The following is a 17,533-nucleotide window of genomic DNA, read 5'->3' as shown; positions in this document are numbered from 1 at the left end:
GTTTGAAGTGGCAACCAGTGATGTGTTAGGTTAGTAGTAGTAGTAGTAGTAGTAGTAGTAGTAGTAGTAGTAGTAGTAGTAGTAGTAGTAGTAGTAGTAGTAGTAGTAGTAGTAGATAATTACAATTATACAGAAAATAAATTAATAAATAAATACTTTACTGTATATAAAGGTTTCATTGAACGATCAAAAATCTATCGCAATAAACAACTATCAATTAATAGACGTGAAAAACTTATGAAACGGTATACAAAAGCACCGGCAGATAAACTAATGGGAATGGTATTGACAAATACATTTGAAATTATTACAGTTTTGCCTGACTGTCCGCTCAAGTAATTGAACTGATATTACTATTACTACTAATTTAATACCAATACTACTAATATTACTAATACTAATATTATTATAATTTAGTTATTTAATTGTGATATATTTTTTTTTAAATAGAAATTTTGCAAAACATGATAGCATTCATAGTATTAATGGTCAGCCATTGACTGATATGAAACAATTGACTGATGCTATCAATGGTACCAATGATGTCAATAAAAATATTATAATAAAAGTTTGGCATTATATCGGATATTATATGGATTATTCAATTACACCGTTAAGTATTAGTGATGATCTATCAAAACAATCATCAATTGTTATTTAATATACACATAAATTTAATTAAATATCTGAATGTAATTAATATAAATTATAGAAAATAATTAAACTTTTAGGACACATAAACTTTTTTTTAGGAAAATATAATACTATTTTTTCAGTCATTTTAATAAACATGATTTGACGAAAAAAAAACAATTAATTAAATTAATGTATTATACATACAGTTGTTATATGAATTGAATGAATGAATATTAATGAATATAAACTGATATTATTAACAAATTTATTATAATTTTTGTATTATTATTATAATTTATAACAAATAAAAAACTGTTTGTCTATTATTTTAATATAATAAAAATTTATTATACTAAATATTGTTTTTAAAAATTTTATTTGTTTAGTAATATTATTATGAATCTGTTAACTAACTAAATAATTTGACAAAATAACAAACATTATTTAAATTATACAATAAATATACTGTAAAATCAAAATAAAATTTAGTTTTTTTGTTGTTGTAATCATATTATAATAGATAGTTTACTAAATAATAGTTATTATACTAAATCTAAACCGCTACGAAAACCGATGGTGCAGATTATTGCCGATGTGGCCGCCATCAGTTGGTAGTCAAACAGTGGCCGTACGCCTCCGCCGCCGATAAAAACCAATCCGGACATATGGCCAACATTACTGCACGGATAGTAGTCGTTGCAAAGTTTACCATCCGGTTGATTGGGTTTCAATCGGCCACAGTTTGACTGATTGGGCGGAAACTTGATTTTTGAACACTTTGTCATTAGGTTACGAAAATTTTCGTCCTTTACATCAGCCGATGGAACAGCTTCGGGACAGTTGTCTGTCTGTTAAGAGTCACATATAATAACAATAACAACAAATAGTTATATACATCGCCAACCCCAACCCCAACCTCAACCTCAACCCCAACCCCAACCTCAACCTCAACCCCAACCCCAACCTCAACCTCAACCTCAACCCCAACCCCAACCTCAACCCCAATCCCAACCTCAACCCCAACCCCAACCCCAACCTCAACCTCAACCTCAACCCCAACCCCAACCTCAACCTCAACCCCAATCCCAACCTCAACCCCAACCTCAACCCCAACCTCAACACCAACCTCAACTTCACCCCCAAACCCAAACCCCACTCCCCCTGTCCTCCCGGACGACCTGTTTTAAAATACATACCAATTGACCATTGATTGCACAGTACAGTTCGGCCAGTGCGCAACATTTTTTCGGCGACATCTGGTCATCATTGTTGGGCGAATCCGGCACTAGTTTCCACCGTATGAGTGCACAGTTAGTAACGTGTTTCACAAGTTTTGAACAATTGTCCAGCGATTCATTAGCCGATAATCGGCTGCTGTTGTCGCCACTGTCGCTCCCGTCGCCGCCATTAACGACCGACAATATTAGCGATAACAATGAGACGATAACAGTGATTGTCGTCACCGGCGCCGCCGTTGCCGATAGTGACCAGTGATGGCAGTGATTCATGTTTTTTCAAAAAAAAGATTAATTTGACGTTGACATAGAAATTCAAAAATAATATGAAATGTATATAATTTAGTTATATTTGAATATTAAATTTTACACGTGATATAAAGCACGCGCGCTTGTATATTTAATATATATTTTTATTTATTTATTTATTTCAATTTGTAATATTTAAGTCATATTATATAACATGTATTTATTAATATTACATGTATTAATATTATTATTTTTTTTTTTAATAAAAAGTGCATTATTTTTTATGCGCGCATTATATTGTTATACTATTTTCAAGTTAATTATTAACTATAATTACTAATTGATTATTAACTAAAATTATTATGTTGACAGTTAGTTAGTTAGTTAGTTAAATGGCTAGAAAATTATTAGTGATTATTGCCAATAATATTGATTTATATAGATTATTGTCAACAGTATTGTATAGCAAACGTTGCTATAGTTGTCGTCGACCGATTGAACCGTTACCGATGATATGGACAACAATTATTAAATCTAAAATACCTGACCTGTGTTTAGCTAAGGCAATGATGACGACTATGACGACAACTGATAAGATAGACATTCAAACATTAAGGGACAGACATATGAAATCAATACTCTTATTACAAACGTTTAGCCTAAACAATAGTACCGATTATCTATCGCACGGAACGGGTGTTTTGGTAGACAATAGGGCAAACCTTGTACTGACTAACTATCATGTTGTTCGCGGTTTGGTTAACGTGTCGGCAGTTTTCAACTTTTCCTATCGTGTCGACCAATGGACAGACTTTCCCAGTGAGAAGGGAGAGTGGAAGGTGGAGTCGACTGACACAACAATAGCTAAAGTACTATACGTTGAGCCGCACAGGGATTTGGCACTCATACAGCTTCAGCATATGATTACAGGTGCACTGCCGGCAATGCAATTATCAGATCGTAGCCAACAATTAGGCGAACCGGTAGTTTTTATGGGTACAGCCCGCGGTCTGCCGCATACTATGTGCGAAGGAATCGTCAGTACAGTTACGCCATTGAATAGGATATCGTTTACCAGTTTTGTACCGCTGGCCGACCAGATGTCAGCCGACGAACAGTTTGTCATACACTATCCCGATACGGCTCCCGGTTTTTCGGGTAGTCCTATGATCGCTGCCGCCGACGACGACTATAATATTATTGGCATTCATTTTGCTGGACTGGCACTGGGATCCAAACCGCAGGTTACTATTTCGGGTGCCAGTGTTATCGGTATACTTTAAATATATATTAAATTTTTATTATTTTTCTGGCCATACAATTAACATATTTTTTTTAATTACTTTTTAAATAGAGTTTATGAATAATGGCTACAATTATGCCAATTCGGTGACGGCAGACAATCAGATAACTGAGCGCTTAAAACGTTATAAACCAGTAGTAGTAGTATCGGGTAGTAGTAATATAATAGGCATTGTTTTGGCCAATGATAGCATCAATGGTTTTGTTGTTACCGATTTTTTACACCATTACACCAGTGATATGTATATTTAAAAAAAAATACTTTATTATTTTGATTTGTAAATTGTATGCAAAAAAAATTTCAAAACAAATTAATTGCACAGATTTGAACTTCAAGTAAATGATGTGATTATTGAGATCAATGGCCAAATGTTTAGTAATATACGGCAATTAAGTGATATAATCAATGATCCGGATATTATATACGGATTGGATGATGATTTTGACGATGACTTTGATATGACACCTGTGATTAAGTTGAAGATTAGGCGAAACAATGGGGAAATGTCGGCGAAAGTGGGTTTTAAAGATATTAGAGATGATATGCCATCAATATTTTGATATATCTAAAAATATACAGTAGTTTTTAATATACAAAACAATAACATAAAATATATTTTACTTTATAATTTATAAATTAAATTTATAACATATTTACAAATATATAGAAAAATAATAAAAATATAATTATATCTGAATTGAATAAATAAAATACATACTTTCTATTGGATCTGAAAAATTTGAATATTTATTGATTTCTAAAAAAAAATTACAGTAGTTTTTAAGATTATATAATTAATTTTCTGTATTAATATAGTAATAGTAATAATAATAAAATAATCATAAAATAATTTCATCGAAATGATAGTTTAAATATACTTTTTTTTTAAAAATACATTGATTTATAAAATAATGTTAAAAACTATAATACACATATAACAACAATATAACCCATTAAAATCAAAATTAATAAAATTAAGTTCAAAAAAAACTTTATTATAATTGACGGTTAAAATTGATATTATATTTGATTCATACAAGTAGTATACTGTTATATAGTATTTTTAAAAAACAATTATTATGGGCACAGTTGTGTTTGCAGCACTTGTATGTATCATTCAGTTTAATGGATATCAACAACAAAATGGATTCTTAAGTAATCAAGTGATTCCTGGGTTTCCTGGATTTACTGGTTTTAGTGGGTTTCCTGGGTTTCCCGGTATTCCTGGTATCGCAACAACTAGGATTCCCGGTATTCCTGGTATCGACAACACTGGGATTCCCGGTATTCCTGGTATCGCCACCACTGGGATTCCCGGTATTCCTGGTATCGACAACACTTGGATTCCCGGTATCGCCACCACTAGGATTCCCGGTATTCCTGGTATCGACAACACTGGGATTCCCGGTATCGCCACCACTAGGATTCCCGGTATTCCTGGTATCGACAACACTGGGATTCCCGGTATTCCTGGTTTCGATACCACTGGCATTCAGTTGCCTGTGTTTAACCTAACAAATCCCATCAATACTGGCATCGTTACCACTGACCAGATTACATGGCCAAACTGGGACATTACACAAACAAGTCGATTACCAGATGAAGAAACTCAAACTAATAGTGATGTTGTTGTTGATGATACCAGTACTGTCAATAGTGGCAATGGCGATGACGATACCACCACTACTACTAGTAGTAGTAGTGATGATGGATATAGTGTTTTTACAGAAGCTGAAACCATCAGTGAAACCAATGATGGCACCAATGAAAACACTGTAGTAACCATCAGTAGTATCATTGCAACGGCAATTGATGAAACTGATAGTCCAACTGGCGGTGATAGTATTGCAACCGTTACTGGCAATGAAGCCGACATAACTGCTAGCAGTCAGGCCACCGGTATTCCCGATGACGAAAATACTGGTAATAGTTTTACAACTATTAGTGACACTGATATTACCGGCAACGACAACACAACTATTATTACTACTACTGGAGTTGAAGGCACTGATGGTAGTGGTAACGGTACGGCTACAGGTATTACTGGTGAAGACGGTACTAATTCAATTGATTTAATCAGTACAACCATCGATGGTAATAATGTTCCTACAACTGACAAAACAACTGCTCCAACATCGAATAGTGATGACAAACCATCTGACACTTCTGGCACTGGTATGTGTTTGTCTTAAAATGATTTAGTGTTTAAAAAACAGATAATAATACTAATCTTCTCTATACAGAAACCACTCCAACAACAACAACAACGAAGACAAATATGACGACCACTACGCCGACGGCGACAACAACCAAATCAAAGAAAAAGTCAAATCACATGTTGTTTTGGATAATATCCGCTGTATTTGTCGGATTGGGTATATTGATCGGTCTCATAGCTTATTGTAAGTCCTATCAACAACAACAACAACAAATTTCAACTATACCTACCATAATACCCAATTTGATCCACTATTTTCTGTCCTAATTTTTTTTGTTTACACGAATAGGTTTGCTGACTAAACGCAGTCCAAAACGCAAACACAGTTCACCACCGAAGACACCGTCGACTGGTAAGGAAAGGCCAATGAAATCGCCGCCAAATGCTACGAAAGCCGCCGCCACCGGCGGTAAATCATTGGACACCAATGATGTAGAGGCCGGTGCTGTCAAGTCATTCGGATCCGACGAGTCTATTGTTTCTGTACAATCAAAATCCAATCCTAGTGTTTAAAAAGCCACCAAATATTTGATTGAAACCATAATAATATAGTAATAATTATATTATTATTATATTATTAATAAGAAGTCCAATAGTTTTATGTTTTTTTTTGTTTAATTTAGTTTTTGTTAAAATTTTTTTTGTTTTGTTTTTTTGTCTCTTTCATTATTAAACATTTAAATGTATGAAATATAATAAAAAAAATACCCACTAATTGTTTATTTAGTTGAAATTGAAGATTTATTTCATATAATTCTACATTATTTTACTGTTATTATAAACAATTGATTAATAAAAAAAATAACTTTTAATTTACTTCACGTTATCTGTAAGAAACTTGATTTTTTAAAAAATACTATTAGTATTGAAAAAAACACAAAAATAAATTTCAGTTATAAAAGAAACTAAAGTAAAAGTTTTATATATATATATATTGATATTTATTTATTAAAATAGTTTATAAATTTGTTTAGTTTTAAAAAATAAATAATATACAGTGTGTATAACTGATCCATCAAATTAATGTATATGACATCGACATCGTTTAGTAATACTATCCGTACCATACCGTTGGTCATTATTATTGTAATTGAATTGATATCGTTTGACATTAACCACTATAATCATCATCTTGTGTTAGCTGATACTATCAATAGTAATAGTAGTAGTCTTAGTAAAGCCAGTCCAGAGCAACCTAATGCCACAACAACTATAACAGTCTCAACCATTGTCAATGATACCAGTGATGGTAATGGTATCACAAATACATCATTTATGATTATAACTGATGATGACACCATAGGTATACATACATACACACACACACACACACACACACACACACACACACACACACACACACACACACACACACACACACATATATATACACACACATACACACACAAACTTTCATATTGTTTGATTTATGTTTATTTTTTTATTCCCATAAAAAACCTAAATAATATTTAACAGCAAATTCAACGATAACAACAAAAACTGGTGACAATGTTGAACTGATTCCACCAAAAGTCGCCAAATCAAGACATCCGACCACTTTGTTTTGGGCTATTGTTTGTATAGTCATAGCATTGGGTGTTATCCTTGGACTTATCTGTCGCTGTAAAATACATGCAATCATATATGGAATAAATAAAATTAGTATTAATTTATTTTAAATGTTTTATCTTTTTGTTTGTTTGTTTGTTTTAGTTATACAGCGATCAAAACTTCAAAACAGGACACCTCCGACACCGCCAAAGGTCAAGTCAAAAGACCAACGGATAGTATTGATACCTAAATCAGATGATACCGTTGCTGCTGCTGGTGGTGGTGCTGATGCCGATCGCACCAAATAATAACACAATAGACTTATTATAATATTTTTGTTTTGTTTTTTAAGATTTAAAAAATCAATTTATATACATATATATATATATTGATAGTATTTTGCTGTACACAATAGTACATATAATATAAATTACATTTATATATTTAATATGTTTGTTTAAATTTATAATTATCAATATTTAGTTATGTTAAATATAAATTATGAATTATCATAACAAAATATTTATATTATTGATATAAAAAAATACTAAAATTATTATTATATCTTTTTACATATAAAGTTATAATATAAATTTTTTATAAATATAGGTGTTTTTTAATAATGATCTCTTATCTAAAATTAATAAAAAATAAATATTTCATTAGTAATAACTATAACTATATTATGTTTATTTCAATTATAGGTTGTATTAAATATCATTAGATAATCAATTAAAAAATTAATTATCATTAATTATTTTTATATCTAATATACATTAGAAATTATGTTATTTGAAAATAATATTAATAATTGTCCCAAATTAAAATATCATTATTTATTGCAATGAATATTATTTTTGCATTTTTTTCAGTAAAATTTGAGTCCCAGTAATAATCTTTATTAATATATTTATTAATTATTTCTTTGTAATTATATATATTAGATAATTATTTCTAAAAATTAGTTTCAAAACAACTATTTTAATTAGTATCACATGAATTAAAAAATAAATAAAATAATAATTACAATATTCTATAAATGTATTAATAAATATAATATTTGTTTTATGCTTATAGTAACAAATAATTGTAATATTTTAACTTTTAATAAATTTTTATGAAATTGTTTTTTTCTAATTATAATATATTTTAATTTCTAAACTACTTATTATAAACTATGCGTTTAACAAAATATGATATCCTATTGTATTTATTGGGCGAAAAGTGCTATCGATTGGGATTTCCTAAATATAATCCTAACTATAAACATATATCTAATAATAAATTAAACAAATTATTTAATATATGTTGTTTTGTTGAGCTATTGAAAACAATTTACTATTATTATCTAAATAATAATCAATACAATAGTTATTTGGGTGAATGGCCTGATTTTGGTAAAAAATGTTTTACTATATCAATAGTTTGTTCGTATATAATCAAATCAATTAGTAATAAAAGTTTTCACAACTTTAATAATAAAAAACACTTATTATATAATATTAATGGTATACCAAATATAAATACCAAATATAAGTCTATTATAAGATACTATAAATTATTTAACAAACTAATAACAAGTTTAATATTATTTTGTGTACTAATATATCCATTGATAACAATGTCATTGTACTATACATTCAATCAATTGATAACATTTGGCTTAATTTGGTCAGTATTTTATGCGTTTTGTGGCTATAAATCACAATTACTATTAACCTATAATATCATATATTTTTCGACAATATGTTTATATTTGAAATATCAATTGAAACAATTGAATTGGAAAATTGAAAAATTAAATAAACTAAACATATTGTCGAATAATAAACAAAATCAGTTATTTAGAAATATATTGTTTAAAAAATTAAATAAATTTTATATTAGAAATTATACGATCAATAAATTATGGTCATTAATATTATTATACTATTGGCTATTTTATTATTTAATGACATCGTGTCCAATAATAGCATTTATTGAGGCAACTAAATATAAAAGCAATACATTTACATTTATAACATTGATCCTGGGTTCATTAATATGTTTTACATCTATTACATTAGTAATACTATTAGCCAGTAATATCAATACGGAAGCTAAACATACATATAAATTAATGAATAGTTTAAACAGTAATAAATTGTTTCAATTGAATACAAGTCATACATTGCTTAGAAAATTTAAAGTAAGTTTTTTTTCATATAAATTATTTCATTTAAAAAATAATATACAGTATATTGCAAAATAATAATATAAAATACATAATAATTATTATTATTATTATTGTTAATTAGTTGCTAAAATTAATTGAATTGATGGCAAAACCGAAAATTGGTTTCTATTGTTGGAAATTATTTTTAATCAATCAATTTACTTATCAAATAGTAATTATATTTTAAACTTATTTTATATGAAAATTTGATTATAAAATTAATTAATAAACTATTTTTTTTTTAAAATTGATTTTTTCATTTAAACAGTTTCTTTATACGACTACAAAAGTCATTTTAAAAATAATTTTATTTATTTGAATTAATTAGTTATTATTGTATTATAATTTTAGTAATAAAATTAGTTTAATGTATTAATAATTTAATGTTTTTTTGTAATATTATAATACACTTTCTAAAAATATGATTACAATAAATTGTAATAAAAATTAATTGGACAACAATATTAATAAATTATAAATTTTTATCAATATATTGTTGCTATTCATGATTTAAAATTTATTAAAAAAAATTAAAAAAAATTATATGATTTGTTAGTTCATTGTCGATCAGAAGATATCAATCAGTTTTTTTTTAAAAAAAAAACCATTTATTTGAATCAAATTATGAACAATAGTAAAGATACCAAAATTGAAAACAATAATGAAGATGCCATCGGCGACAATATGGACATCGGGTATTGTATAGTATAGCTGCCACTTGTTGTTCACGCGATTAATATTTAATACAATTTTAAAGATAAATATATGAATGTCTCGTGAATTACTATTAATTTTATTGTAAATTAGAGAATATTTTCTTTGTTAAGTTTTTCTTGAAAGTTATGTTTCTTTTGAAAGCTATGACTTAAATTTAGTGAACAAAATGATTAATCTAAAGACATTATTTAGACTAATACTTGTCTCACAGGAGACAATGATTAACTGGTGTATAACAATGGGTTTATTATTAGCAACTAAAAAGTGTCCCATTTGTGACAACGAAATGGTAAATAATTAATTTGCAAAAAAATACATTAAAAAATTATTTTCGTAGAAGATAATTGTCAAACAATTATCGTACCGGTGCCACCAAAAGCATGGACAACCTCATGATTATAGACTAAGTGCTTTGAATAATACGTGGTTTTCTGGATCAAAGTTTAGCATTGAAAACATAATAATCTTGACGTACCTGTTTTCGGTCGGCACAACAAAATATGAGGACATTAAACGAGAAACAAGTGATTTAACTAAAACAACATCTCATAACACTATAAGTGATTGGCTTAACTTTTGTCGAGAAGTGGTATTTGATTGGGTCGAAAAATATCAATCAGTTGATCTCTTAGGAGGAGAAGGTAGTATATGATACATATTTAATTATGCACGTTACCTAAACCTAATTATAATGGTAATACCAAACTGATAGTGTATTAGTGTTTGCTCTGTTACCTAACCTGGAGTTCCGACCGCAACCTAAACCTAATTATAATGGTAATACCAAACTGATAGTGTATTAGTGTTTGCTCTGTTACCTAACCTGGAGTTCCGACCGCAACCTAAACCTAATTATAATGGTAATACCAAACTGATAGTGTATTAGTGTTTGCTCTGTTACCTAACCTGGAGTTCCGACCGCAACCTAAACCTAATTATAATGGTAATACCAAACTCATAGTGTATTAGTGTTTGCTCTGTTACCTAACCTGGAGTTCCGACCGCAACCTAAACCTAATTATAATGGAAATACCAAACTGATAGTGTATTAGTGTTTGCTCTGTTACCTAACCTGGAGTTCCGACCGCAACCTAAACCTAATTATAATGGTAATACCAAACTGATAGTGTATTAGTGTTTGCTCTGTTACCTAACCTGGAGTTCCGACCGCAACCTAAACCTAATTATAATGATAATATTTTGATAACTTTTAATTCAGGAGTTGTCGTAGAAATTGACGAAACAAAAGTTGGTAAAAGAAAGTACAATAGAGGTCGACTAGTTGATGGGACGTGGATTTTAGGTTTAGTTGAGATTCAAATAGGAGCTAATTGTCGACGTGGAGGTAGATTTCGTTTAGAAATATGTCCCCTAAATAAAAGAGATGCCGACACTCTTTTACCTTTGATACGTAAGCATGTAAAAATTGGGACAACTATTGTGTCTGACTGTTGGGCTGGATATTATAGACTAACAGACAATGGTATAAATGATAGATAAAACATATTATTAAGTTAATTAATTTTTTAATTTTTAGGTTTTGTCCATTTTACTGTGAATCATTCGAAAGAGTTTGTCAATTCACATACCGGTGCAAACACACAGACCATTGAATCTCAATGGAGAGCTATGAAACGCAATCTTTTAAGAGGGGGTATACCACAAGATAACCTTTATCTACATTTAGCCGAATATCTTTGGCGCCGACACGTACTTCACAACAATTTAGATAATTTTATTTTTTTTATTGATTGTATAAAACAATTATACAACCCTTTAATGTAATTTTAATTACAGTATATACAGGTATATATATATTAATTTGCAATGTAAAATATTATTTCATAATAATATATTTATATTTAATAAAATCTATTGTAATTAACGCGATATTCGTATATTTAACTTTAAAATTGTATTAAATATTAATCGCGTGAACAACAAGTGGCAGCTATACTATACAACAGCCCAAGTGATGACAACAACTCCAACCACAGGAAAGTGGTTTTGTTTTCCAACGGAACCGTTGAATGCAACCCGACTTTGACTGAATTTACGGCAATTGTCAGACCACTACTCGACGAGTTTACCACAGATGTGCTGACATTGAAGACTGGCATTCATCTGATGATTCCTCAGATAGAAGATGGCAACAACTTTGGTGTCGAAGTACAACAGGATGTGTTGGAACTGTTGACTACTGTTGAGGAAGAAATGATTGGTCGCATGAATTTAATTCATAGCTATTACTCGATTCGAGCCGATCTGGTCGTCAAACTTGCAAAACATCCCGACAGTGATGACTATCGTCGGGCTATCGGCCAAAGGGATCAATTGTTTCACAAACAACTCTGTTATATATTGGCATCGATTCGCAACTATTATCTACAAATTCATGACCTGATTGTCAAAAATCTGAAGCGAATCCAGAAACCAAAGTCGGGAACAAACGAAGGATTTCTCTATTGATATGCCTATCATTTCAGTCAAAGTGGTATCGGTTTTTCAGTTGAAAAAACAAAGAGTTAATTAATAATATCTGAAAAAAATAAAATATATTTTCTATTGGATCTGAAAAACAAAAAATAATTGACTAAATTTTTATAAATTCATATTTAAATTATACATTACTTAATGAGAGTATTTATTTTTTTAGTCTTAAGTTTTAATTATCTGAATATTAATCTCAATAATTACTCAAAATTAAATCACATTTACAGTAATATAAAATCTATTACAAATAACACTAATTTAGTGTAAAAAAATTACAAATATTTAATTAATAGTGAAAAAATATTTTAAACTTTATTTTATTAATTAATTGTGTTATAAATAAGTCTACTTTTTAATAATAATAATAATAATAATAATAATAAATAGTAATCTTTTAAAATGCATTTAAAATATAGCATTTATATAAATATGAAAAATACTGTATTATACAATATTTTTGTCTTATAAAAAAATATTACAATAATTTACATTAAATATGGCTATCATAATTATTATTATTATTATTATTATTATTATTATTATTATTATTATTATTATTATTATTATTATTATTATTATTATTATCGTACTATAAATAGTATTATCAAATGACATTTTTTGGATTTATAATAATAAATTTAATATATATATATAAAAAACAATTAATAACATATTTATTATTATTATTATTTAACAACAAATAAAATTAAAAAAAAAATCTTTAAGTAATGAAATAGTTTTATGAAATAAATGCTTTTTTGTTTGTTAATGAAACATATTTTTGTTATTTAGATCATCAAAATGAGAGACATCGACATCCCTGTCCTCCCCCTCCTACTCATTGTCTGGCATTAATTATCACTATCACTGTCATCGACTTCATCCATAAAAGCTATACGTTTTCTTTTTGTTGACTTATTATTATTATTATTCATCTTTTGTGGGCCATCACCGCTACCATTGCTGTCCTCCACTATCTCTTCTTCCGCCGTCTCCTCCTCCTCGTCATCATCGCTGGTCAACACAAGCGTATCAATCAACTGACCATTAGGTCGTTCCCGTTGTCTATGTCGCCAATTGTTTAGACTGCCAACGCTAGTGGGAAATTCGTTCAACACATGGCCGACCATTTGGTCGTCATCGTAGTTAATCGGCGGCAATCGGGGAACCAATACTTTTGACGGCGAAACGCCAAACTCTTCGGCCAAATTATATTCATTTTCGTTGCGTATCTGTTGCAGACATTGTTCAATATGTTTGTCAATCAGTTCGTATCGATTGTAGACAACAAACTCCAGACGTATCAATGCTTTTCGTTGTTCGGCCGAAAAACCGTTTTTCACTTTATTGCCAATCAGTTCGTTGATATAGTCATTATCAGTATCCAGTATATCGCTGTAGTGTCGGGAGTTCATATGATTGGCAATCAAGTGGTCATTGTTTGGTAAATCGGTTTCCGGTCGACAAAGCCGACAGCTGACCGGTGTCCACATACTGTGTTCGTAAAAGTGTGACTTCAGTGCCCAAAATTCTTTGTAACCTTTCGATCGCAATCGATTGGCGCGTCCAATACGAACACAAATAGGACACTCGTAGCGATAGTTATCGTTGTCGCCGGTAGTGCGCCGTCGAAACAGATCCATTTGTTTGGCAACAAAATGTTTGCTCCACTTGTGTATGGGACGGGTGACGTTGTAGTCATCGGAACACGTAGTGATATCGTCAAAGTGGACCATCATGTGGTCCATTGTCGACCGTTCGCTATCCGAAACACTGTCGCAGAACAGACAGACAAACAGTTGACTGGCTTTTGGCACTTCTTGAATGTCGTCGTCGTTATCCGATTCGGGTATAAACTTCTCGATGGTTGTCGTCAAACGTTTCTTTTCCGAAGAGGTCTGTGTCGGCGGTTTCGATACCGGAGTACTGTTGGCGGCCTGTCGTCTTGATTTGTATCGGTCCTCCTCTTCCTGCTCGTCATCCTCATCATCGACAACAACATCGGACTGATCGCTATCGCTAGTGTCCCGTGATTTGCGTTTTGCAAAATATTTACTATGTTTTTGATCGGCCAGACTTTGTTTAGACGAAGTCTGGCCACCACTAGTAGCGGTCGATGGCTTGGTCTTTGAATAAGATGACGAAGAATAGCTGGTAGTCGCTGCTGCCGCTGCCGCATCACTAAGCTTTCGTTGTTTATTTATATTATAAATTTCTTGATAATCATTATCGTCAAGCATTGTCAGTAATGGTCTCTTCAGCGATGGTTTAGTTTGTTGTTGTTGTTGTTGTGTCGAGTTTTGACGACTCATTGGTAATACTTTTGGTAACGGCTTTGATGACGACGACGCCAGACGTGAGGAAGTTATAGATAATGATTTCGGTCTCATCGGTGCAGACGAATTGGTCCGCGATTTCATTCGTTTCATCATTTCTAGGCTTCGCTGTGTTAGTCCAGTCGGATGTCTGAGACCGGCAGTTGTCGTTGACTTTGGTTTGAACAGTGGTCTGGGATTTGAGGGTTTATGAACTAATTTTGACTGTACTCCTCGTTGTTGACCAGTTGATGACAATTGTTTTAATGGTAACCTATTATTATTATTACTGTTATTACTATAATTTGGTCCATTGGCTGAACTTCCAGTCTTTTGTTGCTCTAGTTTACGAAACAATTCATCCCGTGAGTGGCCAAGACCTCCTCTACTGGCGGCGTGCATATCATCATCGGACGAATTATCTTCGGATACATAGCCGCGCGTTTCCCTATCGCTTCGGTCCTGTAGTCGGCGATCCATTTCCAACCTATCGGCCAACAAACTATCATTTTCTGTCCTCTTTGACAACGGTTTTGCCTGATTTGGTCGCCAATTGGCCGGTTTCGGTGCCAACGCTGTACGCGATGCATTCGTAGCCGTCCGGACATTCGGTACACCGCGACAAACATTGCGAGGACCGCCCGCCTGATTGGCCAATCCGGTTGCCTGTTTCAACTGTTTCTCTGTGGTTATCCTACTAACTCTCGGACCACTGTTTGTCTTAAACATATTAACCTCCTGTAATAGTTTGGGAGTCTTTCGTTCGGGAGGTGCCGTCGACGTAGCCACCGATGCCTTATAGTATAGTATATGACGATCGGGATGTTCGTGACAACAGTGACTGACCACTTGTTTACCGTAGGGACTCATGTAGTCGCAGTACAGGCACTGATAGTCGCGCGAATGTTTCGGATCGGAATTATTGAGACGTTCCCATCGATGGGCTGCGTAGTGCTGATAGGCATCGCTAACAGTGGCCAACTTGCCGGTTGCGGTCACCCGTACGGGTGGTACGCATTCAATGACTTTGCATAGCTTGCCATTGAGTTCGCGACGATTTCGTACGGTATAGTCGTAGACGTCCCGATGCATTAGCGACTGATGAACGTAGACATGATCGGCTGTTATGGCCCGATAGAGGCATAGATTGCATTGATATTGGCGGCCACAGTGTTCGGCCAGCATGTGATCGATGAGATCGTCGGGCAATCGCTTGTCGAGTATCTATCGGTAAATGTGGGGAAAAAAATACAAATAAATATTAACTCAGATAATGATTTGACCGATTTTTTTTAACCGATAAACAGACAAACACTACGTACCTTATTATCGTCCTGATTGGCCTTCGGGTAGCAATAGATACAGTGGACGAGTTGTTTCGGATGACAATTCAGACAGTGTCTGGCAAAAGCCATATCGCTGTTATAGGTGGCAAAACATTGTTGGCCACTGGCCGGACCTAATCGCAAATTGAATTTGCTACACTTGTAGAAACGGCGCAATTTGCGGTCGGCCAGTGTCAGGTCCGACGGTGTCGTATTGGTCAATGCGATCAGCTTCGGGACATCGCTAACACAGTTGCTTGTGGTGGTGGTGGCCGTCGTTGTTGTTGTTGACTTTGGTCGCCGATAGATCTGTACGTAGTCGGGCAACAGTGGGTGTGTGGCAAGTTTGGCCGCAGTCGGCGGTTGATGTGCCGATAAATTGCTGGTCATATTGTGTGCGCAACCGATAGACAACACACACAATGCACACAATAATAGTAAATACAATAAACACTACAATAGACTGTATTATACAAACACTTATGTAATACTGTATTGACATCAATATAGAGAGGGAATACATACTACTATACACTAAAATAAATGTATTATTAATACATGTATTAATAATATACTGTAGTATTCAATGTATTTTTAAGTGATGCCATAAAAGTTTATTATTATAAAACATAAATAATGTCATACAATGTTTTTATTTATTATTATTATTTTCTAAGTTTATTATATAAAATTTTATTCATCCCCTACGCTACTACCCCACCCCCGATGAACGTAATTTATGTTAGGCCATGCGAGCCAAATTCAAAATTGGCACACGGGACAACAAGTTTTTTTTAAAAATTATTATTATAACTGATGTAATACAATAAAGTACGTCAACAATTAAATATTTTAAATATAATTTTTTTAATTAACATGCTAAATTAAATAATAAATTAAAAATTAATTAGTTTTATCATGTTTTTTTTGAGTGAAAAAATTAAGTTAACGTTTTTAGTTGAAAAAAATCTAATCAATTATAGATTTTTTTGTCTCATTTTGTTAATTGATAAATAATTTACTTAATAAAAAAAATAATTTTAACAAATCTAAATGTATTATGCTACAATTAATTTTTTAACATTTTTGATAATTTTTAAATTTTTTAAAAACTTTTTTTAGCTGTTTTAGTTAGTAATTAATTTTTTCAAAGAATATTTTTTTAGTGCACAATATTAATTAATATATTAATTATTGTTTATTAATACAGATTATATAATATACCATAATTTTACAAACACTTAATTGATAATAAAACAAAACAAAACTTTAAAAA

At 31.4% G+C, this 17,533-nt stretch overlaps 5 protein-coding genes across 5 annotated transcripts; 3 read left to right on the top strand and 2 right to left on the bottom strand.

Annotated features, from left to right (window-relative positions):
• Positions 1-1,178: 1,178 nt before the first annotated feature.
• LOC128962841 (uncharacterized) lies at positions 1,179-2,193 on the bottom strand. Its single transcript, XM_054309242.1, has 2 exons — positions 1,833-2,193; positions 1,179-1,484 (listed from the first exon to the last, which is right to left on the bottom strand). The coding sequence occupies exons 1-2, from the start codon at positions 2,142-2,144 to the stop codon at positions 1,179-1,181; spliced, it is 618 nt and encodes a 205-aa protein (XP_054165217.1). The 5' UTR covers positions 2,145-2,193.
• Positions 2,194-2,567: 374 nt separating this feature from the next.
• Positions 2,568-3,983, top strand: LOC128961428 (uncharacterized). Its single transcript, XM_054307668.1, has 3 exons — positions 2,568-3,392; positions 3,475-3,664; positions 3,746-3,983. The coding sequence occupies exons 1-3, from the start codon at positions 2,630-2,632 to the stop codon at positions 3,981-3,983; spliced, it is 1,191 nt and encodes a 396-aa protein (XP_054163643.1). The 5' UTR covers positions 2,568-2,629.
• A 456-nt stretch (positions 3,984-4,439) lies between these two features.
• Positions 4,440-6,204, top strand: LOC128961361 (mucin-2-like). Its single transcript, XM_054307596.1, has 3 exons — positions 4,440-5,598; positions 5,667-5,825; positions 5,931-6,204. Exons 1-3 carry the CDS (start codon positions 4,503-4,505, stop codon positions 6,152-6,154), a joined length of 1,479 nt encoding a protein of 492 aa, XP_054163571.1. The 5' UTR covers positions 4,440-4,502; the 3' UTR covers positions 6,155-6,204.
• Positions 6,205-6,664: 460 nt separating this feature from the next.
• LOC128962830 (uncharacterized) lies at positions 6,665-7,500 on the top strand. The gene is made up of 3 exons (XM_054309235.1): positions 6,665-6,944; positions 7,118-7,264; positions 7,355-7,500. Exons 1-3 carry the CDS (start codon positions 6,665-6,667, stop codon positions 7,498-7,500), a joined length of 573 nt encoding a protein of 190 aa, XP_054165210.1.
• A 5,947-nt stretch (positions 7,501-13,447) lies between these two features.
• On the bottom strand, positions 13,448-16,787 carry LOC128961121 (uncharacterized). The gene is made up of 2 exons (XM_054307329.1): positions 16,255-16,787; positions 13,448-16,156 (listed from the first exon to the last, which is right to left on the bottom strand). The coding sequence occupies exons 1-2, from the start codon at positions 16,645-16,647 to the stop codon at positions 13,469-13,471; spliced, it is 3,081 nt and encodes a 1,026-aa protein (XP_054163304.1). The 5' UTR covers positions 16,648-16,787; the 3' UTR covers positions 13,448-13,468.
• Positions 16,788-17,533: the final 746 nt, after the last annotated feature.

This window comes from Oppia nitens, unplaced genomic scaffold, assembly GCF_028296485.1.
Source record: "Oppia nitens isolate AA-2021 unplaced genomic scaffold, nextdenovo-longstitch-racon4-pilon3 scaffold14_pilon_pilon_pilon, whole genome shotgun sequence".
Taxonomy (NCBI): Eukaryota; Metazoa; Arthropoda; class Arachnida; order Sarcoptiformes; family Oppiidae; genus Oppia; species Oppia nitens.
Note: the sequence above shows the minus strand (reverse complement) of the source record. Positions and strands in the feature narration are given on the sequence as shown.

Bases quoted from the DNA above. Each gene is read 5' to 3' on its own strand.
- LOC128962830 (XM_054309235.1), top strand. From the start codon at position 6,665: ATGTATATGACATCGACATCGTTTAGTAATACTATCCGTACCATACCG. The intron at 6,945-7,117 runs GTATACATACAT...AATATTTAACAG, and splicing joins AACTGATGATGACACCATAG to CAAATTCAACGATAACAACA. The intron at 7,265-7,354 runs GTAAAATACATG...TGTTTGTTTTAG, and splicing joins CCTTGGACTTATCTGTCGCT to TTATACAGCGATCAAAACTT.
- LOC128961428 (XM_054307668.1), top strand. From the start codon at position 2,630: ATGATATGGACAACAATTATTAAATCTAAAATACCTGACCTGTGTTTA. The intron at 3,393-3,474 runs GTATACTTTAAA...CTTTTTAAATAG, and splicing joins TTCGGGTGCCAGTGTTATCG to AGTTTATGAATAATGGCTAC. The intron at 3,665-3,745 runs GTATATTTAAAA...TTAATTGCACAG, and splicing joins CACCATTACACCAGTGATAT to ATTTGAACTTCAAGTAAATG.
- LOC128961121 (XM_054307329.1), bottom strand. From the start codon at position 16,647: ATGACCAGCAATTTATCGGCACATCAACCGCCGACTGCGGCCAAACTT. The intron at 16,157-16,254 runs GTACGTAGTGTT...ATTTACCGATAG, and splicing joins CCAATCAGGACGATAATAAG to ATACTCGACAAGCGATTGCC.
- LOC128961361 (XM_054307596.1), top strand. From the start codon at position 4,503: ATGGGCACAGTTGTGTTTGCAGCACTTGTATGTATCATTCAGTTTAAT. The intron at 5,599-5,666 runs GTATGTGTTTGT...TTCTCTATACAG, and splicing joins ATCTGACACTTCTGGCACTG to AAACCACTCCAACAACAACA. The intron at 5,826-5,930 runs GTAAGTCCTATC...TTACACGAATAG, and splicing joins GATCGGTCTCATAGCTTATT to GTTTGCTGACTAAACGCAGT.
- LOC128962841 (XM_054309242.1), bottom strand. From the start codon at position 2,144: ATGAATCACTGCCATCACTGGTCACTATCGGCAACGGCGGCGCCGGTG. The intron at 1,485-1,832 runs GTATGTATTTTA...GACTCTTAACAG, and splicing joins GTGCAATCAATGGTCAATTG to ACAGACAACTGTCCCGAAGC.